Source organism: Zootoca vivipara, chromosome 8 (genome assembly GCF_963506605.1).
Source record: "Zootoca vivipara chromosome 8, rZooViv1.1, whole genome shotgun sequence".
NCBI classification, from domain to species: Eukaryota; Metazoa; Chordata; class Lepidosauria; order Squamata; family Lacertidae; genus Zootoca; species Zootoca vivipara.
In genome coordinates, this window is record NC_083283.1 from 10,607,334 (window position 1) to 10,632,874 (window position 25,541).

Sequence of the window (25,541 nt, forward strand, 5' to 3'; positions counted from 1 at the left end):
GCACTGGTTGCCTGTGAAGTTAGTCCTAAGCAGGGTGAGTGGAACCCAGCAGGAACCCCCTACCCACTGGCTCATTCGGATCCATCCCTTTGGGGACAATGTGCGTGTCTTGGGGGTGCTGTTGGTGGTGGTGGGGAGAGAGATGGTACTTCTTTAAGTGGGCGCACAGGGGAGCGGGAGCAGTAGAGCCTGACGTCACTGGGCCATCAGCTGACCGAGCCGGGCTCTGCCTTTCCCAGTAGAAGCAGCGGCGGCGGCAAGAGGAGCTCCCGCCACGGAACCAGCTCTCCTGAGCTCCGGATTATCTTTTCCCTCGCTCGCTTGCTCTGATTCCACTCTCAGAGGGCTAACAGGAAATCGCGGCTGCGGTGGACCAGAGCAGGACCCGAGTGCGCCGGAAATGCCCAATCGGCGGAGCTGCTGTTAGCCCAGCAGCTGCCCAAGGGGCGGATGGACGGATGGGGGGCGCACGGAGCAGCGAGGAGTAAACAGCCCCTCGGGGCGGGGGTAGGAGGAGCCCTCTGACTTTCCGGATGCCCCAAACTCCTGCCATCCCGGGGCAGCTGCTCTGAAGGGCGGCCCCTTCGCCTCTTTCTTTCTTTCTTTTTTTTTTGGGGGGGGGGGACTCCTTGGATCTCATAAAGCATCCCCTCCCCTCGAGGTAGCGGCATGTTAGACTGAAGGCTCTGGTTAGGCTTTGGGGAAGGGGAAGAGGGAGAAGGAGGAAGGCTGGAGAGGGAGGGAGATCGGTTTAAAGCGGCGTGGGAAGCGCAATGAGGACCGTCGCCTAACCATTACGCGCCGCGCGTCAAAGAGATGCCCAGCGAGGCATCCCGCCGACGGCTCCTCTCTCCCCCTGCGGGGAAACTTGAAGTCGCCGAGCCGTGAGCCGCCAACCACTGCGTCCCCCACCCCGACTGCTTCCCTCCCCATCGCCAAGCCGGCCATGTCTCGCTGCTGCAAGTCTCCGATCTCCCGAAAGAAAAGGAAAACTCTTTGCATCTTCCTGCGCGGCTGGAGTTTCCCTGGATCGCTCTCGGCGCGCGCTTGGAAAGAGGCGACTCCGGGCCAGCCGCGAGCTCCAGCTCCCTTGACCTTGTCAGCTTCGCACCTCGCCTCCCGCTTGGACCACCGGCAGCCTTGTCAATTTCGGGAGTGAGACCAGCGCCCCGGTTGGGGTCTCCTTAGGCATTTTCTCTCCCTTTCGGTTTCTAACCTCCTTCCCGTTTCAATCCTCTCGGTTCTTCCTCTTTGTGGCACGGATGGCTGATCCTGATAGGCGACTACGCCGCGGATTATAGCAAACCAGCGATCACCTTTCTCTCGCCCTCTCAGCTGCAGCTGTACAGATATATATATATAAGTACCCGTGTGAAAGGAACAGATCTTCCATCAAGCTCCTAGAACCCTCCAGGTGGTCACTTCCCTCTCCCTCTCCTAAGAAGTTGCATGATGTTGTTGTTGCTGTAATTAATGCACCTGTAATATTCTACAATATATACATATATATATATATCTTTAAGAAAAACAACCACCCACCTATATCACTATTGCATAGGGCTCTCATTTCTCTTCTGCAAGAAGTCATATCCAATTGACAGACCACATGCTCTGGATTCAGTCCCTGCCGTTTCCAGTTGCAGGGATCTCCACAGCAGGACTGGGAAGGGTTTGAACCTGGAACCTCAGAGAGCCAATCAGAGGAGGGAGTCCTCTGCTTTATGGACCAATGGTCTGGCTCATCCTAAGGCAACTTCCAATATCCAACAGTACGCCATGCTTTCTGAATGTAGGATGGGAGCCACCAACCTGCCCTCCTTTCATTGGCTCGGTCTGAAGGGCACTTTTTGCCTCTCTGTTGGTGTCTTTCCCCTCCTTGCCTTTGGATTCTGCGGCGCCAAGCAGGGACCCACAAGGATGTGGCTTTGATTGCACTGGACTTTTGACCACGCTGTTAGCAAGAAGGGCCTTCTGTTTCTCAATCTGCTTCCCCCACCCCCGCCAGCTGTAATAATAACCTGGGGGGCAGGGGCAGATGCACTTTACAAAGCCAACCCCCCATGCAAAGGTCTATCCAGTGCCAAAAAGGCATGGGGTGTCCCCTTTCTTCTGCAATAATTGACTGACCCTTGATCCCCCCCACCCCGTCTGCCTAGGGGGTAGGGGGCAGCCACCGCCTTTCAATGTGATACACCCTCCCTCTCCTGCTGCTGCTGCTGCCGCCACCACCCCGAGCCACACGATGGAGCTATCCGAGGTGCGCTGCCTGAGCGACAGCGACGAGTTGTACACCATCAACCAGACGCCCCCTAGCAGCGGCGCTCGCTCCCAGCGCCTGCTGTGGCAGACGGCGGTCCGCCACATCACTGAGCAGCGCTTCATCCAGGAGCACAGTGGAGGGAAAGTGCTGGGCTCGGAGGAGTCCTTCTGCTCCAACCACTCCCACCATCCGCGGTCGGCAGGCAAGAGCCTCGGCGGCCACAACAATGGGGGAACTAAAGTCTTCCCGGAGCGCACGAGCAGCAGCGGGGACCTGGGCTTCCTGCAGCTCGACTGCGCTCCCAGCAACTCGGACTTCTTCCTCAACTGGGGCTACACGTACCGCGGCGTGATCTTCCCTACCTTGCGCAACTCCTTCAAGTCCCGGGACTTGGAGCGCCTCTACCAACGCTACTTCCTGGGCCAGAGGCGCAAGTCCGAGGTGGTGGTGAACATCTTGGATGTGCTCACCAAGCTGACCCTCCTGCTGCTCCACCTCACCTTGGCCTCGGCCCCTATGGACCCCATCAAGGGCATCCTGCTGGGCTTCTTCACGGGCATCGAGGTGGTCATCTGTGCCTTAGTGGTGGTCAGGAAGGATACGACCTCCTACACCTACCTGCAGTACAGTGGGGTGGTCACTTGGGTGGCCATGGCCACACAGATCCTGGCCGCCGGCCTTGGCTGTGGTCTTCTCGGAGACGGCATTGGCTATGTGCTCTTCACGCTCTTTGCCACCTACAGCATGCTGCCTCTGCCCCTCACCTGGGCTATCCTGGCCGGCTTAGTCACCTCCGTTCTGCAACTCGTCATGCAGCTGGTGATCCCGAGGCAAACCATGACCTCCGTCAACCAGGTATTTCCTGTGGGTTCATCGTTCTTTCTCTCCCCGAAGTCACCTATAGTGGGGCAACTTGTAAGGACACATGTTCATCTCCCCCATGAGCTGGGTTACTAAGGCATCAAGGCATCATCATTGAGTAAAGTTATCCTTTCTCATAATGGGTTGATTATATCCTAGCAAGGATGTGCTGGTGCATTCATAATCCTGATTAATGCAAGAGGAATTACAGGTTCAGACATCTAGCTCTGTTTAGGGTGGGGAGAGGGAGGAGGCAGTGAGACCTTATGAGGAACGACACATAAAAGTTGGGCTTTTCTCATGATCAAACAACCCATGTCATGGAAATCTAATGTCTTTGTATCCATATTTTAGTCACTTAGGTGGAGATGCAAAGGGAAGGCTATATTGAAGAGCACCCATCCTTAATCTTTATGTCCATCTGACAGGAGTAGCCAACTTGGCACCCAGATGTTAGATTGCAACTCCCATCTGCATCCCGACCTCTTACATATGTATCCCACTCTTCCTCCAAGGACCTCGGGACGCTCACTGCTCATGAGCTTGTCTCGTGTCATCCTCACCACATCTCTGTGTAGTAGGTTAGGCAGAGAGGCAGCAGCTGGTCCAAAATTCTCCAGGTCCGAAGAGTCCGAATGCAGGTCTCCTGCCCCAAGTCCACCACTGCACTCCTGGTCCAAGACCAGCTGTGTCCACTGCAACATTACCTAGTGGGTCCTCCATATTCCCCTCCACTCAATATTCTCATGTTTAGTTGATACTTGCACCAAGTGGAGTTAAAAGAATCTACCTGGAAGCAGAATTTAGAAGGCGGTAGATATATCGATGCACCTGAATGTTTTGCAAAACACACAGGCAAGCTCATTGCAACCCTAAAATGCTGCTTTCAATCCCTGAAGCTATTTTGGCAACCATTAACAAGGTTAATCAAGAAGGAGAACGGTTTTAGTTGGATATACTGTACCTTTCCTTATTTTTGGATTCTCGGTTTCTGCCTGTATCGTGCTAATATGGAGCATATTGGAATGGCACTTCTCACCTTGCAGTGGGTGAGGTGTCAGTTCGCAGATCCCTACCGCTTGTGCACATTTTTCAATGGGCTTGACAATCTGTGTTTGACACCTTCAAATCTGTCCTGATTGCATACCATGATGGATGAAGCAGGGAAAGTAGCAATATATGCCCGGAGCCACCTGATCCATGGTTCCACTTGGAGCCATGCCTGTGGTCGAATTAGCATCGAACCTTAGTGTCCAAGAAGTAAATCAGATCATCTCTCCATTAAATGAGAGTGTTCATTGGGGTAGTGCTGGTTTCTTAGTTCCTGGGCTGCTGTCGCTGGGGTGTTTTGTTCCCCCAACCCTCTGCAAAACAGCATTCAATCTCAAAAAATAAAAAATAAAAGTGCAGATCATGCCAAATGGCTTTTGCTGGGGGTCCGGTTCTCTGTTTCTGCCACCTGGACAAAGGTTTTGAGTGATGAGGTCTCGAAAGAAGTAATTGTTATGTCAGTCTTGGCTCCCGGCAGTTTCTAATTTATCAGGGATTAATTATGGTGAACAGGGAGAGATCAGTCACTTTTGTCATTTATTTGGCATACACGAGAGTCAGCTTGGTCAGAGTGCTGGACTCTCAAATCCACACTCAGCCATGAAAGTTACTAGGTGAGTTTGGGCCAGTCAGAGTCTCTCTGCCTAATCTACCTCACAGGGTTGTTGTGAGTAAAATTTCGAAGAGGAGAGCAGCCACACTCACCACCTTGAGCTACTCAGAGAAAAGGTGGGGTATTAATGTAACAATATAATACATAAATGAATCAGTTTAAACTATTCCTAAATTTCTTTTCTGAAGGCAGAAATATATTAAGAATTGAAACAAAAATCCATTTTCTTTTATTGCAAGTTTCAAGATATATGTGGTACTTTTTTTAAAAAAAAAGAATCTTCCATCAAGTAAATAAATAATGCCAGCTGTATTTATAAAATAAACAAACTGGAAAGCTTGCAGGTCTAAGGATTATTTTGCTGTGTGACACAATGCAATCGAACATTTTACAGGGGCATAAGATCTAAAAAGTGGAAAGTCTCATCTGCTCTAGAAATTGTCTTGCTGATAGGAATCGACTTTATTTATTTATTTATTTATTTATTAAAAATCCAAGAGAAATGTTTTGTGCACTTAACAGTTTGCAGGTGGGGAGAGCCCTTAAATACTTAACAATTGCCTTTTGATACACAATTTCGGATTATTTAAGGTTCACAGCCCCCATTCTTTCAAAGGACTCTAGTGGCAGCTTGACCTGTAGCAGGAATTGACAAACAAAGGGTTTTTGTTTGTTTTTTACAATCATGAGAAAACCTCATCACCTACTGTAAGACATAGTTGGCAACCCCTTTCATACATGCCTTTAAGTCAGAAGAGAGAACCCAGAACAGATCATTTGGTTTAGGAAGCACTGGAGGAGGGGGAGATGGAAGTGATTTCTGGACTAATAGTTTATTGGCACCTAAGATCACTAGAGCCCTGATTCTAGATCCTGTTTTCAGTGCCAAGGGCTCAGCAACGTGATGTGTGTTGCAGCAGTTTTGAAGAAAGCACCTCTGAGCAAGTTCAGAGTGTATTTTACCACCCTGGAAGCCTACAAACATCTGAGAGTACGGAGTCCAGTACAGCTCAGAGTACAGCTTTTTCATTAGGATTGTGACCCCATTTGCGCCATTTTACAAACTGGATCGGAAATGGGACTAACTTTCTTATGCTCTAGCAACCTCTCAAATCAAAGCTGGGACCTGCAGATCAATCTCTCCTATGTGTGCTCATTTATTTAACACTCATTTCCACCAAACACAGCAGCTTCCAATAACTTGACAGCCTTTTAGGAATCGGTTTGGTATACCCCCTTCCTTAGAATATAAGAATAAGAATATCATTTTGACACTTTCCTTTCTTATTCTCATTTCTAGCTTCCTTGCTTCTATTCCTTCATCAGTCATTTTTCTGCAGCATTTGTGCAACCCATGTTCACATCACTCTGTGATAGTTATAGCCAGGGTTGGCAACAGAAGCTGACCAAGTCAGGAAAATGCCAAGGGCGGGGATGCAAAGTGGGTGAGCTGGATGGCATTAGACTGACCACCTGGGCTTTCAGTCCACAATAGCCCAGACTTGGCTGATGGGACGGGGAAGAAATTGCCCATTTTTGTTGTGATCTGATACCTCGTTTTAGCAGTATGAATTTTGAGTGTCTGTACCTGGCGTTTGAAGACAGGGACTCACAAACATCCAATGAAGCTGAAAGACAATAGGAAGCACTTCTTGCTTTTGCAGTGCGTGGTTAAAATATGGACCTCACCCCCACCAGAGCCAGTGATGGACACCAACATGGGTGGCATTAAAAGGGAGGATAATACTGCTGCACACGAGTCCTGCTTGCAGGTTTTCCCATAGAAACCTGGTTGGCCACTACAAGAACAGAGTTCTGGACTAGATATGCCTTTGGCCTGAACCAGCAGGCTGGTCTTATGATCCTAGGTTTCTGCTTGCTGCACAGAGAGAGGGCAAGCACAGGGATGTAGGAACCTGCCATACATCACACCTGACTCCTGCTCTAGCTAGCTAGCAGAGGACAGGCTGGGGACTGAACCAGGGACCTTCTAAATGCAAGGCAGATACCTTGCCGCTCCCGGGATGCAGTGAGAGGGCTCAGAGAAGCAATGGTGGCTGCTGTTTGCCCAGTTTCCCCCACCACAGCAACCATTGCTTGCTCGCCCTTCTCTTTTCGAGTGGTGCGGCAGGGACGACTGGAACGTCTCTCTGTCCAGCCAGAGAGAACTGAGCGCTTATCTCCGCTGTCAGAGGAATTGTTGTTGTTTAGTCGTTTAGTCGTGTCCGACTCTTCGTGACCCCATGGACCAGAGCACGCCAGGCACTCCTGTCTTGCACTGCCTCCCGCAGTTTGGTCAAACTCATGTTCGTAGCTTCGAGAACACTGTCCAACCATCTCGTCCTCTGGCGTCCCCTTCTCCTTGTGCCCTCAATCTTTCCCAACATCAGGGTCTTTTCCAGGGAGTCTTCTCTTCTCATGAGGTGGCCAAAGTATTGGAGCCTCAGCTTCACGATCTGTCCTTCCAGTGAGCACTCAGGGCTGATTTCCTTAAGAATGGAAAGATTTGATCTTCTTGCAGTCCATGGGACTCTCAAGAGTCTCCTCCAGCACCATAATTCAAAAGCATCAATTCTTCGACGATCAGCCTTCTTTATGGTCCAGCTCTCACTTCCATACATCACTACTGGGAAAACCATAGCTTTAACTATACGGACCTTTGTAGGCAAGGTGATGTCTCTGCTTTTTAAGATGCTGTCTAGGTTTGTCATTGCTTTTCTCCCAAGAAGCAGGCGTCTTTTAATTTCGTGACTGCTGTCACCATCTGCAGTGATCAAGGAGCCCAAGAAAGTAAAATCTCTCAGAGGAATTATACTTCTCCATACCAGTTGCTCGGATCACAAGTGGGAAAGTACTGTTGCATTTGAGTCCCTCTTACAGGAATCTGGTAGGCCATGTTGAGAACAGCATGCTCTTCTTGTGTGTCTAAAAGGGCATTCATTTTGATTTGAGAGGGGTGATCAGGAAAAAAAAACCACTGGAAGGAATGGTTGGTTGGAATCCTGAGCAGATGACCTGCCTCCTCTGTTGGAGACAGTACACCTCTGAATCCCAGCTGCTGAGAAACACAAAAGCAGAGAGTGGTTCTGTTTTCAGGCTTGCCATGGGTATCTGGGTGGCCACTGTGAGTTCCGGACCTCAGCCTTGATGGGCCATTGGCCTGATCCAGCAGGCTCTGCTTAAGTTCTCATAGTGTACCTTCCACCCTTTGAGCTTCCAGGGGTGGTATCAAATGTGGTCTTGAATATATCCTGGTTGTTCTGGGGGATTTCAACACCACATGTCTCTCACCTGCTGTAACTCTGGATTGCCTGAGTGAAAGCACAAGGCTCCAATCGAGCTTGGATGATATGTTAAATACAGGTGCAGCACTGGACGTGCCTAGTCTTTCTTGTTCTGTTAAATGCTTTCGGGTTGTGCAGGATGTGGACAGGATCGTTGGAGAGGATTTGCAGGCACAAACGTTGCCCTTTTTGGCTGCTGGCAGCTGCCAGAGTGGGGTTGGCTGCTGGGTGATGAAGATAACAAAACATGAGTAGCCAAGGTGATGTGAGATGTTATTAGTATTTGTGCCAAAGGCCCTGGTAAAGAAGTTCTGTATAATGAAGATACCCAATGCACCTATGCTAGGAGGGAATCTAAGGAGCTGCCAGAGCAAATGTTCTCTCCTGGGCTGCCGCCACCTGAACTTCAGAGGGTTGCAGAACTACCAAGAGGGCCCTGTCTGCTGATTTAACACCCAGGAAGGTCTGTAGGGTAGGATGAGGTCTCTCAGATATTTGGGGCCTAAGTCATCTAGGGCTAAGTCATGCAGTCCAGCCATATGGAGAGGTCAGCACATATGCTACTCTTGGTCTAAAATGTCTCTTGCGGGAGGAGGTCCCCATGTCCTTGATGGGGCAAGACCATTTTTTAGGAAACAGCTGCAGCGTGCCACAAATTTTAGTAACTTCTAGCCAATTTGCTAAGGGACCCAGGTGGCGCTGTGGTTAAACCACTGAGCCTAGGGCTTGCTGATCAGAAGGTCAGCGGTTCGAATCCCTGTGGCGGGGTGAGCTCCTGTTGCTCGGTCCCAGCTCCTGCCAACCTAGCAGTTCGAAAGCACGTCAAAATGCAAGTAGATAAATAGGAACCGCTACAGCGGGAAGGTAAACGGCATTTCCGTGTGCTGCTCTGGTTTGCCAGAAGCGGCTTTGTCATGCTGGCCACATGACCTGGAAGCTATACGCCGGCTCCCTCAGCCAATAATGCGAGATGAGCGCGCAACCCCAGAGTTGGTCACGACTGGACCTAATGGTCAGGGGTCCCTTTACCTTTACCTTTAGCCAATTTGCTACAACTGGTTTCTTATCAACCTGATGCCAAACTTGGTTTTCGTAACAATACAGCTTGGGCTATCCTCGTAGTTGCTTGCACCAGGAACTGCACAAGCAAGGTGGATGCAGGCTGTGTTTCATCCCAGCTTATTTTCCCGGACCACTCAGCGGATTTGATCAAGCTAGATCTGATTTCAGGAGGCGGCGCTGGGAGTCTCTGCTCCACCCTGCAGCTGTTGTGACTCCCATAAACCTTAATAGGATTATGTTATTATGGCTAGACTGGTGTAGATGGCTGTCTCGGTGTGTCTGAATTCAATGTCTTCCCACACCCACAGTTCAGACATTTCCCAAGGAAAAGTAAGTGATGATTCAGTCCCAGAGTAATTTGCACATATTGGTTTCCTGATAACTCTTAGCTTCTAGATTTCAACCCATCTTCTGAAGGCAGTAGATGTAGGTGGGTGTGCATGCTTGCACACAGACTATGTAAATAATTTACAGAATTTATTCTCATAGGGTTTCTCCTAAAAAAAAAACCTTCCTTCTCTTGTAATACTAGAAACCCAGGTTCAGGAGAGACAAAAGGAAGTTCTTCTTCACACAATGCATAGTGAATGCCATACCGCATGACGTAGGAATGACCACCAACCTAGATGGCTTTGAATTCATGGTGGTTAAGGCAATCAATGGCTACCAGCAGAGACGGGAGGACTATACCTCCGATGTCAGAGGCCACCTGCATCTGAATTGCAAGGTGCTGGGGATCGGGATTGTTTTTGCACACATGCCTGACTTGTAGCCTTCCCAGAGGCATCTCCTTGGCCACTGTTGGAAATGGGAGGCTGGACTAGGCAAACCCTTGTTCAGATCCAGAATGATTCTTCTAATGTTCCTAAGATGAAGAGGCGGTCAGTAGCTTAGGTTGTCCACCCACACCAAGAGGTACATAGGTGGTATGTAGCTGCTGGATATTAGCTGCTGGCGAGGAACAACAGGGGAAGTCCATCACCCCAAAGAGAGGCTTTAAAGACGTTTGGTTGGCAGTAGATGGAAACAGAACAACCCACCACATGGTCGATCTCACCCTGCATGGAAGTTCTTATACTCCTGTACCCTTTCAATAAGCTGCTGTGCTCTAGTGTCCATCCATCCTTGTATTTGGGGGTCACAGACTCCTAACTTTAGAGCATGGGTAGGCAAACTAAGGCCCGGGGGCCAGATCCGGCTCAAACGCCTTCTAAATCCAGACCAAGGACAGTCCGGGAATCAGCGTGTTTATGTGTAGAATGTGTGCTTTTATTTAAAATGCATCTCTGGGTTATTTGTGGGACATAGGAATCCATTCGTGTGTCGTCCCCCCCCAATATAGTCTGGCCTCGCACAAGGTCTGAGCGACATTGGGCTGGCCCCCTGCTGGAAAAGTTTGCTGACCCCTGCTTTAGAGCATGGTCCCTCCACCCACCTGCCCCCATTGGACAAAAGAGTTTGTGACTCTGGTACATTTCCTTGGCAAGATTTCTGTTAGGGTACCTCAGTCTTCTTCAAGTATTTATGAAAGCTTTACAAGCCCATCTGCTTTCCTTGCCTTTTAATTGAGAGGTTTTATTGCATGGGCTGCTACTGCTGGTGGGTTGTTAGCATTTACTGACTTATATTGCAATGGGATGTTTTTGTAGCGGTTTGAGCTGCCTGTTTCGATGCTTCTCTTCTTAATGAAATTGCGTATTTGCTATTCATGTGAGCCACCTTGGGCAGGCTGTAGTCTGGAAAGGCACTTCGGAAATATCTGAAATGAACAATCTTAAAGGGGGTTGTGTTGAATATTAGCTTCGACACTTAGAAAGGCTTTGACACTCCAGCTTCGTGTATGATCATTGCGTCTTGAAAGTTGGCAACACTTTAAATGCCAGTGGTCATAACTTTAGAACTACTCAATCGTTTATCAACCAGTAGTCCAACAGCCAGTTGTAACTATAGTAATTGTTTTATTCTGGACTTTTCAAAGAGGAAAGGTAACTAACAAACTCAACTCCCTGTCATGCTTACTTATAAATTTTAGTTGTAGTGTTTAACTGGCATGTATTAACATTTTGAAGAAAAATGCACAAACTGAGTTCCTTCTTACACCTATCACCTTCTATTTTGTGGATGCCTCGTCTTGACCCTCCAGATGTTGCTAAACTTCAGCTCCTGATCACCCCTGACCATTGGCCATGCTGGCTGGGGATTAAGTTGGAATCCAACAACATCTGGAGAGCCACAGGATTCCCCATCCCTGGCTTAGTCAATCAGTTCTAGTTACAGGTAAGTAGCCGTGTTGGTCTGAGTCGAAGCAAAATAAAAAAATTCCTTCAGTAGCACCTTAAAGACCAACTAAGTTTTTATTTTGGTATGAGCTTTCGTGTGCATGCACACTTCTTGCATGCACACGAAAGCTCATACCAAAATAAAAACTTAGTTGGTCTTTAAGGTGCTACTGAAGGAATTTTTTTATTTTAGTCAATCAGTGCACTGATTTAATAATCTAAACTTTTGATTGACTAGAAAGGGGTCCCCACTTAATCAAGCAGCTGATATTTAAACAAGAACATACATGCATTTACTTTAATACAGGAATTTATGGAAACTGTAAATGGCACAAGGCACCTTGGGCAAGAACCAGGTGCTGTTGGACTACAATTCCCTTCACTTTTGACCATTGATCATGTTGGCCGGGGCTAATGGGAGTTGGGAATCCAGCAACAACTGGGGGGGCAGCTTTATTTATTTAGTTTTTATTTGCAAAAATGTCTATATTGCTTAAAGGGGGGGGAATTATTTTGGCTGTGAATGGCATAAAATCAACAGGAAAATGGCATCCGCAAAACTAGTACAAAATGCATAAGAAATGTGTTTTGTGTTCCCCATCCCTGGTCTGCAGGAAAATTGATGAAAGGAGTGTCTGTAAGAAAGTACAGAGAATATTTCTCAGCCACAGCCAGCTCTAATCCCTCTGCAATTGTGATTGATTGGTTGATGTGTTATTTAAAATATTGCCATCCTAGCCTTCCATTCAACATGGACCTACAGGACAGCTTACAACAAAGTTAAAAAATACCAGACATAATACAGCTATATAAAAATTGCTGCCAGATAAAAGGAATGTGTTCCCACCAGACAATGCAGAAGGATAAGCAGCACCAGTATTTTACAGCCCTCCAGGAAATTACCATCTTAATTTTACACTGGAAAGCCAGCAAGGTAAGTTTAGAAAAGAGCAGTGTTCTTCAGCTTGGGGCTCCCAAGTGTTGTTCGACTATGAATCCTATCATCCTCAGACAGCTTAGCTCAAGGATGATGGGAGTTGTAGTCCAACAACATTTGGGGAGCCAAAGATGAAGAGCACTGGAGCAGAATGTTCCAAAAAGCTGGTACCTCTGTGGAAAAGCCCGATTCTGCGTTGCTACCCGCTACCTACTTCAGATCCATGCACGGGGGCTGCTGGAAATTGTCTAAACATTGACTTGACTGGAAGAAAGCTATCCTTGAGACATTCCGGTTCCCAGATCATTTAGGGGTAAGAAGATAAGATCGTAAGAGGAGCCAGCTGGATCAGGTTATTGGCCCATCTAGTCCAGCGTCCTGTTCTTACAGAGGCCAACCAGATACAACCTATGGAGGGTTCTGCCTTGGCTGCCCTTGATTTAGGACCTTAAAGTTTAAAAACAGCACTGAATTAGATGCTAGATATAATGGAAACCTGGTGGAATAAACAGGTTATTTCTGGGTACAAACTGTACAGGAAGAACAGGAAAATGTTTGTTTGTTTGTTTGTTTAGCAATCACATCAATGATAGAAAGATATAAAAAACAGTTCCAATACAGATGCAGAATGAGGATGATCTCAAAGACATCAAAAAGGAAAATAAAAAAATTCCTTCAGTAGCACCTTAAAGACCAACTAAGTTTTTATTTTGGTATGAGCTTTCGTGTGCATGCACACTTCTTCAGACTCAGTGTGCATGCACACTTTTGCTTCGACTCAGACCAACACGGCTACCTACCTGTAACATCAAAAAGGACACAGAGACCAATGAGCTAGAAAGGGACAGGATCCTGCACAGAATTACTGTGGGTGGAAATACCGCAGAGTAATTTTAGCATTGGCAACATGCTATTTATTGGCTACCTGACCAATGTCCAGGGTGATCTTGAGAAAGAGAATGAAATCACAGAGGCATCCACAGGAGGAAATGTTGGAGTAATGGGTGGCTTTAGTTCTGGTCAGAAGAAGTAGTTTCTAGATGCCCTAAATGATTGTGTTCTACAACAGCTTCTCATCAATCTAAGCAGAAGGGAAGGCAACACTGAACTTAATCATAAACTGTGTCCAGAACATGGTTCAATGTGTAAGTTAGGATGCATACTGCAAATTGGGAAAGGTACTGCTAGAGTCAGGTAAAGGTAAAGGACAGCTGGATGGTTAAGTCCAGTCAAAGGTGACTATGGGGTTGCGGCACTCATCTCGCTTTTCAGGCCGAGGGAGTCGGCATTTACTAAAGAGTAGAAAAATCAAAACTATATACACCTAGAGAAATGAAAGGGAGGTGGGAAAGCTACGTAGCTACTTACCGTTAAAAGACTACTGGGGGAGCTGTCCACATGTCATGGTTCTGAAATGTTTTCTATTCTAAAGTTAGACTTGCAGCATTTTCATTTGGCTCCCTCTAGTGGAAACTTCTACACTTCTCACAAGCACAGTGTTTGAATTCTCTGTTTAGCTTTCATTCTAGATTTTTTTCCAATTAATCTGAAGAGCAGATGTCTCACAGAAGGGAAATATTAGATAGGATCTGTTCTATTTGAAGCAAAAAGAAGCTCTTCATGGAATCCTTTTCAATTGTTTGTTTGTTTGTTTTGAGTGAACCAATGTGTGAAATGTCTGTTTCCTTCATTCAGAAATAGGCATTTAGAGCATTACTTTACTTAAAAGTGTATAGATATTCGAACCTGGGGAATGAAAGTTTCATTTCCTGGTTCTAGACCATATTATTTGTACTCAGTTGTTTCTGCGCCAAGGAAAATTGAGAAGAAGCAAACTTTCTGAAGGGCTTTGCAGGCAAAAGAGTGGGGTGGGAGATCAGTACCTGTTCTGTCCAGTCAAGGGCATCTTGGGCAGGAGGGTTGGAATTGATCTATATGAGCAATTGGTCTGACCTAGTAAGATGCTGTCCTTACCTGAAAATATTTTGCTACGTAGAAAGTCTAAAGAGCATCAACTCTCCACTTTGTCAAAGCAGGGTTGAAGTCATGGGCACCAGTATCCAAATCTACACTGGGAACACATGCCCTCCAGTGCAGGGGCCCTGAAAATAGTGGAACTGCAAGTTGGAGCATAGGTGGCAGTGTTAGAAATTAGCCAGGCGCTAGGCGCATTTTGCATCTGGCTTTCAACCACTTCCGACCAAGTGAGGATGCCTTGGCACCGGGATAGAGCCTTCCTGACATCTCCACCATCTGGAGATGCATGTCTGGGGATCCTTGGAACTAGACTGTTTTCACACACTAATACCCCATCCTATGGAATTCTATCACTTATATTTTATCTGCACAATCAAAATGAATTTCAGGAACCAAACTGCTTTTTCTGTGCAGCCTGAGCAGAAGAGGTCCATTACAGTCAGTCCATCATTTGAAAAATATGGGGGCTGTCTTGCCCCCAAAATGACAAATGCCACCAGAGCATGCACAGTCCCAAGTAGCTGACCACAGTGAGTTTGAGCATCAAACCTCAGGGATCCCCAGTAGATTTTATCCATAGCAGCAGCTCCTAGAAAACCAAGCTCGATGTGCTCTAACTTGATAGATGTTTACAAAGACTAGTTTTCTGTTCCTTCTGCATTGTTTGCAATGAAGGACATTGTAAAGAAACAATGGCTCATATTTCAGATCACATTTCCTAAGCACTATGCTGTATTGAATTCTGGCTTGCAATGAATCAGGAATCCCTCTGTGTGTATTTATTGCATGTGTTACAAAGTCCTAGCAATGGGAAAGCAGCTGGGCCATGCAATTCTTGGCTTCTGTTACTGCCACTCCCATAGTGACCATAATATGCCATCCATTTGTTTGCATGCATTCATGCGATTGTTTGCATAAATGACATGCCCTTCCATTTGTGTGTGTGTGTAACATTTTAATATGTGGTTTCCCTATTTAAGATAATGGTAGCATGGGCCTGGAGACAAATGCTGTAAAATCCCACAGAAAACTGCATATTGTGCCATATTTGGGGTTCTGCTTAGACAGAACTAATTGAAAATGTCAAATTCTACCCACTGAAGACTTTGGCTTACAGGTGAAGTTTGTCCTAGGAAAGAACAGCCAGTCTTTTCTCCATATATATTTGCCACTTCGCATGTGATAAATATAATGTGAAATACAACCTCTGGCCCATGGGCTGAATAGGACTTGCCAAGCCATTTTGCTCAAGCCATGCCCCCCCCCCCCGCCGCCGCCAATCCCCTGGTGTCACATATGACACCAGTATGGGCAGGTAAAAAGGCAGCCGAGCTGAGCCAAAAGGAGCTTCTGAACTGCTGTCAATCAGCTGATCATCAGCACTTTGTAAGACTTCATGTGCTGTGCTTCTGAGGCTGATCTGCAAGCATTTGAAGCACAAAGATCAGCTAAGTGCTAGGCTTCTGAAGCACCAATTATCAGCTGTTGGACAGGACTTCAAAGCACAGCATAGAATTCTTTGCCCCTGGTATAGTCTGTTTGGGGCAAGAATTCCCAAACTTGGATCTCCAGCTGTTTTTGGACTACCATTCCCATCATCCACCGATCCTGCTAGCTACAGATGGTGGGATTTGTAGTCCAAAAACAGCTGAAGACCCACATTTGGAAACCCCTGGTATAGAGGCAGCTGAGTCAATCCTTTCAAGGATCAAGCTTTTTGGAAGCAAAAATACATGGATGTAAAATAAACAACTGCTTCAGAGAGGGATTAGGTGTTAAGGTGACATGCTCAGTGGAGAGATTGAGAAATGCAAAAAAGGGCTCCCAACGAAATGTGTTTATATTTTGGGAGAAGTTCATTACTCACACAGGATTTTACATCTGTTCAGTTTGGAGGTATATATAATAATAATATAATAATAATTTTTTATTTGTACCCCGCCCATCTGGCTGAGTCTCCCCAGCCACTCTGGGCGGCTTCCAGTCGAATATCAAAACAATACAGCAATAGTACAATTACAAAAGTCACAAACAATACATAAACCACATCAAAAAATACACAACCTAATAGAAAACAATTTTGACATAAATCAAAACCTAAAACTAAGAATACATCCTTAATACAGTTTAAAATAACATAGGTAAAAAATAACAGGGATTTAAACAAAAAAAACAAAACAAAATGGAGCCCTCTCTGCCCAGCAGCAGCGGCTGCAACAGTCCTTTATAAAGCCCATCAGGCCCCGCCCTGGGCCAGGTGGTGAGTGGCAGGACTGGGGCCTCCGGGCGCTGAGCAGGGGAGTCCTCCTGGCTGGTAGCAGCAGCAGTTCTTAAAGGCCTTGGCCCCGCCCTGGGCCAGGTGGTGAGTGGCAGGACTGGGGCCTCCAGGTAGTTGTCTCTTTGTCAGAAAGAAGAGTTTAGCATCACAGGTGCCTCTTCCTATTCAGCAAATGTGATGAATAAGACTTCCTTTCTTGGAGAACAGTGTTCATTACTAGGAGCTGTCTGTCTGCATCATGATTAACTGAAAATTTCGAGCATTCAGTGTGTCTCAGCTTTAACTGAACATTTTCTTCCTGCAGTGGGGAGGGGGCAGGGCTCAGGGCTCCTTGCCGATGACAGTTGATTTTGCTACTTTGTGTGAAGTCTACAGAATCTAGTATTACTATTTTTATCACAGTTGTATTCCACTGTTCCTCCAAGGAGCTCATGGCAGCATACGTAGTTCTCCTACCTCTACATTTCATCCTAACCGGTGAGGTAAGGTAAAGGTAAAGGGGCCCCTGACCATCAGGTCCAGTCGTGTCCGACTCTGCGGTTGCGGCACTTATCTCGCTCTATAGGCCGAAGGAGCCAGCGTTTGTCCGCAGACAGCTTCTGGGTCATGTGGCCAGCATGACAAAGCTGCTTCTGGCGAACCAGAGCAGCACACGGAAACGCCGTTTACCTTCCTGCCAGAGTGGTCCCTATTTTTCTACTTGCACTTTGATGTGCTTTCGAACTGCCAGGTTGGCAGGAGCTGGGACCGAGCAACGGGAGCTCACCCCATTGCAGGGATTCGAACCGCTGACCTTCTGATCAGCAAGCCCTAGACCAGGCATCCCCAAACTTCGGCCCTCCAGATGTTTTGGACTACAATTCCCATCATCCCTGACCACTGGTCCGGTTAGCTAGGGATCATGGGAGTTGTAGGCCAAAACATCTGGAGGGCCGCAGTTTGGGGATGCCTGCCCTAGACTCTGTGGTTTAACCCACAGGGCCACCTGTGAGGTAGGCTGGGCCAAAAGACAGTGACTGCCCCAAGGTTCTCACCCCAAGTGAGTTTCATGGCTGAGTGGCAGTTTGAACCCATCTTTATCCATCTTTAGGCACCAGACAACAACCTTTCTCTTTTCGCTTGTGTTCTTTTGATGGTGAGAGAGATTGGGGTTGGCCAAGGGTGTGGTTGTCCATTTGTGATTGGCTATGATGGTAATTGTTTTCATGTGTGCGTGGGGTGGGTGGGTGTTTTTTGGTCAGGTTAGCCATACTGATTTGTATGCTGGCGGTAAATTTTTGTCATTATTATTTTTTAATCATTTTAATCATTTTTAATCATTTTTACAAAGATAAGAGCAATGTCTCTCTTAAGATTTTTACAACTCAGTTTCGTTTGTTGAGACATTGGTGAGGGGAGGGGAAGGATAGTAGGTGGAGGGAGGGTGGGTGGGTTGGGTTGGGTTTTTTCTTGTCAGCGACGCTTGCATAGGTTTGCTGTTGTACACTTGTTTTCCTTTGTTGGTGAGAGATGCTGGGGTTGGCCTAGGATATGGTTGTTCCTTTGTGGTTAGCTGTGGTGGTCTTTGTTTTGTTTGTTCTTCGTTGTTTTTGATGTTTTTTGGGTCAGTCTGTGAAAAAAAGAAACGAATAACAGTAGTAGTAGTAGTAGTAGTAGTAGTAGTAGTAGTAGTAGACATGCTTTGAATGCAGAAGATCCCGGGTTCAATCTCTGGCACTGCCAGTTCAAGGAGCAGGTAGCCAGTGATGCAAAAGAGCCTTTGCTTAAGATCTTGGAGAGCTGCAGTCAGACAGAGAAGATAGGTTGGGTGCACATCTAGTCTGGCTGTCAGGGACAGGGCAGAGGAAGAATGGTGGAGACCGCCTCCCCAGCCTGACCCTTCCAGAGAAGAAGAATAGAGTTCAGAATGACAACAGGGGTTTGATCACAACTCCGAGGAAGATGAAGGGTAAAGCTGGGAAATACCTGTATTTTAAATGAACTGATCATTGCCGAAATGTTTGTGTTACGCTGCAGTAATCTTATTTTTATTATTTAACGTGAATTTTGTATGTAGACTGTTGGTTTCCTGTGACCTTCCTGGAGGTCCAAGGGATCTGTGGGAAATGCAGCACATAAATAAATGGGCCATGGCTATGACTCAGAAGACTTTCCCCCGGTGTCATCATGGAAGGGGCTTGGCATTTCTCTAGAATGCCAGCCATCCTTCACCTCCATTCATATCACTCGAGATCTGAAGGTGATTTTTCCTCTTGTAGAAAATGCTATTTAAGTTTGCCGAGAAGGACGGGGGCTTCCGTAAGAAGTGTCAAAGGGGCTAGAAAATTGATTCCAGCCCCGAGAAAACATTTGGGTTCAAAGTCCAGTTCAGCAAAAGCCGGAATAATTGAGGCTGATCATTTAATTGCTGCTTTAAGCAATTGACTGCTGGATAAACCATTAGTCAATCTAACTCAGTACTGTCTCTGCACCAGGGATGATGAAACAGTGGTCTTCTAGATGTTGTTGGACTCCAACTCTCATCAGTCCTAGCCAACATGGTCAATGGCCAGAGATGAGTAGAGCTACAATACAACAAGTCATGTCAAGTTCTCTCTTTTTTACAGTCAATGACCAGTATCAAAATTAAAAACACCAATTATTATTATTTATTGAATTTATATACAGTCCTATAAATTTAAAAGCTCAAGGCAAAGTAAAATAATATAAAATCACATGTACATGAAAGAGCAGTTTTGGGTGGTCATTCCAGGCTAAACATACCCAGCTCCTTCAACCGTTCCTCATAAGGCTTGGTTTCCAGGCCCTTGATCATCTTTGTTGCCTTCCTCTGCACACCTTCCAGTTGTCAATATCCTTAATAAATTGTGGTGCCCAGAATTGGACACAGTCTTCCAAGTGTAGTCTGACCAAGGCAGAATAGAGTGGTACTATTACTTCCCTTGATCTGGACACTATACTTTTGTTGACATAACCAAAGATGCAAGGCATTGTATTCTATATTGTCTTGTATATATACCAATCAGAGAGAGATGCTTGTCATTTGATTTTTCCCCACCCTTAATTTTGCATCGTCCTTTCCCCCCAAACAGTGGTGGAAGGCGGTGAACACCATTGTCACAAATATTCCTGCTTCTGCAGACTTTACAGATCCTGGTTAAGATTTATTTCTTACTGGCCAACTTGGATGATTATATAGTCCATAAAATATTGATGTTTTCTGTTGCAGCTGAAAATGAATGTGTGCAGTCAATTGGAGAACCTTGCCAGGATGACCATCTATTCAGAGCTGACAACTTATTGAACCAATTCTTTCGTTTCTTATTACAGCTTGACTTCTTTAGATCCTTTCTGTGTTGGCTGAAATGTGTGGGGGGTTTTTTGGTTTTTTTTTTAATGCAGAGATATGTTGTGATATGCCAAGCTTCTTGTTTTGCAACAAAACTGCTTTCAGCTAATAGATGTAAGTGACAAATTAATTGCTGGTGTAATTCAACTGATGCAATTAATTGCTGAGGCAGTGAGGAAGATATAACTGTTTGCTGTGTGTGCATTTGCTTTCATACAGCACTTGGGAGTGTGTACAGGAATACACACACACACACACACACACACACACACACACACACACACACACTGTTTTAAGTAAGATGTCTGAAACTGAAATGTGTGCAGGCTGCTGGCTGGAAAGGTTAAGCCAAAAATGTCATCATAGAAGCATAAAACTGTAGAGCTGGACGTGACCTTGAGGGTCATGTATTATTTTATTTGTTTATTTATTTATTCATTCATTCATTCATTCATACCCCGCCCATCTGGCTGGGTTTCCCCAACCACTCTGGGCGGCTTCCAACAGAAAAATAAAACACAGTGATCTATTAAACATTAAAAGCCTCCCTAAACAGGGCTGCCTTCAGATGTCTTCTAAAAGTCTAGAAGTTGTTTTTCCCCTTGACATCTGATGGGAGGGCGTTCCACAGGGCGGGCGCCACTACCGAGAAGGCCCTCTGTCTAGTCCCCTGCAATCTCCTGCAATGCATAAGGTTGGAGCACCAATCCTAGTGCATTTTCTGCTCATTTGTGACACCCACATTCAATGATGCTTATTGGTGGAAGCTGGCAATCCACCCAAAACTTTCTAGCCCTTGATTTGCCAATATCCTGGAAGATGTTCATGCTACAGAAGTCTGTGCTACAGATCTTCCTGCTGGGCGGAATATAAGTAATTATGCAACCTTTAGAAGACACCTGAAGATTGCCTTGTATAGGGAAGTTTTAAAATGTTTATACCAAGCTTATACTAAGAACAAACTTAGTGGGTCTCTAAGGTGCTACTGGACTATATATATATATATATATATATATATATATATATATATATATATATATATATATATTTCTAATGTTTTATTCTGTTTTCATATACAGTGGACCCTCTGGATATGGATTCAATTTGTTCTGGGGGTCTGTAACCAGAGGTGCCGCTTCTGCGCACGTGCTTCTGCACATGTGCGAGCGGCGAAACCTGGAAAAATACTTCCGGGTTTGCTGCTTTCGCAACCCAAAGATTACGTATCCAGAGACGTACATAACCTGGGGGTCCACTGTATGTGGGAAGCTGCCCAGAGTGGCTGGGGCAACCCAGTCAGATGGGCGGGCTATAAATAATAAAATTTTTGTTGTTATTTTTCTCCCTGTTTTCATTGGAGAAATGTTGGAGGGTATGATGTAGGAGCAGGGCCTTTATTGAAACTGAGCTCTGGGATGGCCTTTCTATGAAGGTGAGGACTAGCTCCACCCCTAGGACCCACTTACAGGTTGCATAAGACTGACTTGATAGTTATATGCTGGGCATGTTGACTTTTTTGCTGTGCTCTTACTGTCTGCTATTGTCTCGAACAGTCTTTTTTAAAAATAAAATAAAATAAATGCATGTTTGTGGCACCCTTCCCCAAAAGCTCTCATAGTGGAATACATGGCTCTCTTGCCCCACTTTTGGTGGTACCTAAAAACCATCATTTTAATTTCTCATAATGCCCTATGACAGTGGTTCCAAAAGGGGGTGGAACCACCAGCTGGGGGGGGTGATTACCTGGGGGGTGCTAAGAGGCATGGGGGTGGCATGAAGGTGCCTATCAGACGATCAGACTTTGAAAAGCTGGCATCACTAGATCAAGTTCATCCATTTTGTTGAATTAAACTAAATAGTTTTAATTGAATTTTGAATCAATGTGCAAATGATTCTGACTGTTTTGAATTTTATTGTTTGGTTTCCTTCTGTAGTGGGCCATGCGAACTGCTATTCTGAATAATGTTTTCATAAGGGAGGAGGCACTATGGATGAATTTATAACTAAAGGGGTGTTGGTCTAAAAAAAGTTTGGGAACCCCTGCAGGCCCTCCAAGTGTCCTGATTTCCCAGGGACTGTCCCGGAACTACAGTTTATGATTTGATCCCATACTTTCTTGCTTGTCCTTTTTGAAGGATGCCCCTCTTTTATCAGAGAAATGTTGGGGGTGGGGGGAATGCAATAGGATGTCTCTATTTACACCTGAGAAATGTTGGAGGGAATCCCCCTGCCCTAGAACAAACCATTACGTTGGATACATTACTGTTGCTGTTACCACCATAGATGCCCAGGGGCCATTTATAGCTGGAGCCAGTCCTGGATTGACTGGAAAACAACAAATATCCCTTGGAAATACACACTGTTAGACAGACTGCATGCAATTGGCAGACCTACTGTGGCAATTATTTTTTTTACTGGTTAAAACATTTTCATGGTTTAAAGCAAGATCCAAAATGAGATTGAAAATGGCCACAAATTACGTTGTCAGGACATGGTCTGTTTTTTTGGCCCAGAGCCCAGATGGGAAGATGATGCGTTCCTGGAAATTGTTGGCTTACAGCATGCTAATGTTTCCAAACTTATAAATGGCTTCTAATGGACATGAATAGTTCCCAATGGCACAAAGGGTAGCCATTTATTCATGGTTTCCAAATCAAAATGTTTTTTTTTTTTAGAGCATGGGTGGGAGGCAGTGATGTGCAGCCACGAAGGGTAGCGGTAGTCCAGGTCATGGATAAACAAATTCTGATCCAAAATATCTGAAAGACCACCTCCTTCCCAATAGACCCTCTTGGGCATTCAGATTGGCAGACAGGAGCATCTTGGTACAGTGGTACCTCAACTTACGAATTTAATCCATTCTGAACGGACCTTTGTAAGTCGAAAAATTCGTAAGTTGAAGCCAATGGGGGGGAATTTTAAAAAATTGTAAGTCGAAAAAATCCTATCTAAACCGCATCCCAAATGGCGGATGGAACTCTGTTCGTAACTCGAGTCATTCGTAAGTCGAGGTACCACTGTAGTTCTACCACCATGACAAATTTGAATGGTGGCAGCCACTAAGCTGCAGAATTCCCTCTTCACAGAGTAGTCCTGCCCCCTTCATTATATAGCCTTCGTCATATGCTGAAAACATATTACCCTGGCCTTTGACACCTATGGTAGAGTTGCTATATTTCAAAATGTGAAAATCTGGACACAAAAGTTGTTGAGCTTTTTAAAAGTTTTACCCAAGGTTGTTGAGCCAGACATTTCAGTGATTTCTGTTCGGACACTATTTCCGATGGCCGAATCCCGTCTATGTCTGGGAAATCGTGGACATAGGGCAGCCCTATGGTATATATTCTCTCTACTGTCATATTTTAACTTATTTTAATATTGAATTTTAAAATGTTTGGAACCTGGCCTGGTTTTCCACCAAAGCAACCAAGGCCAATTCAGTCTCATAACCAGGCCTGACCCCAGATTGAAATGGGTCAAGATAATCTGTTGCATTCTAGAAAACTTGAAATTGTTAGAGCAGGACCCTATTGATGATCTTCCCTGCTTGAGACAGGGTGCTAGTTGTCACAAACCAATGGGGTCCAGAGTGGGCTTTTTCAATCACTTTCTCCTCTGCCTCCCGATCTCATAGTCTGGACACACTTGTCATACATGTCCTTATTTTCAGAAGATCACCTCTATTATAAGCAATGTTTTCCTCCCCTCCCCCCCCCATGGCTTTCAATGGCAGGGGCCTTCTGTTTCATGTAATTACACTTGTATTTGCCTGGAATACTAAACCGTTTCCAAATGAGGTTAACCCCCCAAACAAAGGTAAGCGGAATAAACTCCCTAGAGGTCAAACTCTGAAACTTGGAGATGAGGTTCTTAGATTGTGAAAGAAAAAGTTTCATTACCTAGGCCTGTCTCCAGGATGTTGTGGATAGTGGACAATGGGTTTTCACTCAGGAGCCTAAACTGCTAAGGGAAGAATCCTATACACGAGAAGCAGATGTAAAGCCAGCTGGCTTTAAGGTGGCAGAAAGTTACTTCAGATCTAAACCCTGTTGAGGAGCAAGGCTACTGCTGGCTGAACAAGCCCAAACCTGTCTGAAGCAAAAGAAGCCATTAAAATAGGGTGTGATGAACACTACCTTTTCTTCTGCCAAGTCACGTGACTGAGCTGAACAGAGTTCGGATCCATCTTAAGTCACCCCAGTGTGGTCCTGCTCCACCACTCTCCTTTGGGGCGACTTACACTGGGCTTTGATAGGGACCCAGGTGGCGCTGTGGTTAAACCACTGAGCCTAGGGCTTGCTGATCAGAAGGTCGGCGGTTCGAATCCCTGTGACGGGGTGAGCTCCCGTTGCTTGGTCCCAGCTCCTGCCAACCTAGCAGTTCGAAAGCACGTCAAAATTCTGGTTTGCCAGAAGCGGCTTTGTCATGCTGGCCACATGACCTGGAAGCTATACGCCGGCTCCCTCGGCCAATAATGCGAGATGAGCGCGCAACCCCAGAGTCGGTCACGACTGGACCTAATGGTCAGGGGTCCCTTTACCTTTACCTTTACACTGGGCTTTGGGGGACTTATACCATGTCTGAGCTCCAGCTGAGCTGAGTTGAACATGTTCTGCGGCCATATCTTTGGTGGGGTTGGGCACTTAATTCCAGCTGAACCAGGAACCAGCTGGCTGAGCAAGAGAGTTGCTGAATCCTAAATGGCTCATCCCAGAAAAGATTGCTCTAAGATTGCCCTCTATGTCTAAAAATGATGCTGAGTCTAGGTTGCAGAATTGGAAGAACTGTGGTGCTACCACAGGGAAGACCCTGTCTCTCGTACCTGCTAATCAAATCAGCTTTACAAGTAGGGTCTCTTAAGCTCATATTGTATGCTATACTAGACCCTACAAGTGTCCCTATTTTCCAGGGACATCCCTGATTTAGAGAAGCCGTCCTGGTTCCTGATTTGATCCCCGATTGTCACACTTTTTATTAGGATGTCCCTGTTTTCATTGGAGAAAATGTTGGAGGGCATGGAGTCATCCGACCTCTGAGTCATCTGAAGGCAGCCCTGTATATGGAAGTTTTTTTAAAATGTTTTGTGTTTTATTGTGTTTTTATATGTGTTGGAAGCCACCCAGAGTGACAGGGGCAACTCAGTCACACAGATGGGATAGAAATAGTAAAATTATCATTATGTAATGGGACACCGCTATTTCCATTGGAGAAATATTGGAGAGGATGTTGTATATCGTATATAATGTTATAATGTATGTTGTATTCATTTACTCTGATCCACAGTGAAATGTTGCTGAGTCCTGAATTTGATTATAGGGATAAAATGATTTGTCAATGCTGATTTATCTCAGTATCTCCTTTATATTCAGTTCCCCACGTTTGTGCAGCAATTTGCATTTTTTTAAAAAAGAAATCCTTATGTGTTAGCACTTTACTGTGACTTTCCAAATTAACACCTTTTTGCATGCACCTTTGACTAAGGCGCATGTTTTTGACAGCAATTTCCCCCATTGTAATGCATTTCTGTACGTTATTCTCACTAACATATTCATTTTTACGCACAATTCCCCTAGACCAATCTTGTTCAGTTG

The 25,541-nt window shown here is 45.7% G+C and overlaps 1 protein-coding gene across 2 annotated transcripts in view; it reads left to right on the plus strand.

Moving 5' to 3' along the window:
* The first annotated feature begins 251 nt into the window (after positions 1–251).
* ADCY8 (adenylate cyclase 8) overlaps positions 252–25,541 on the plus strand; it is a 107,510-nt gene continuing 82,220 nt past the window's right edge. For both annotated transcript variants that reach the window (XM_060277611.1, XM_060277612.1), the window contains exon 1: positions 252–3,115. In XM_060277611.1, coding sequence (XP_060133594.1) covers positions 2,243–3,115 — 873 coding nt within the window. In that variant the 5' untranslated portion in view covers positions 252–2,242. The remainder of the gene's footprint in view (positions 3,116–25,541) is intronic.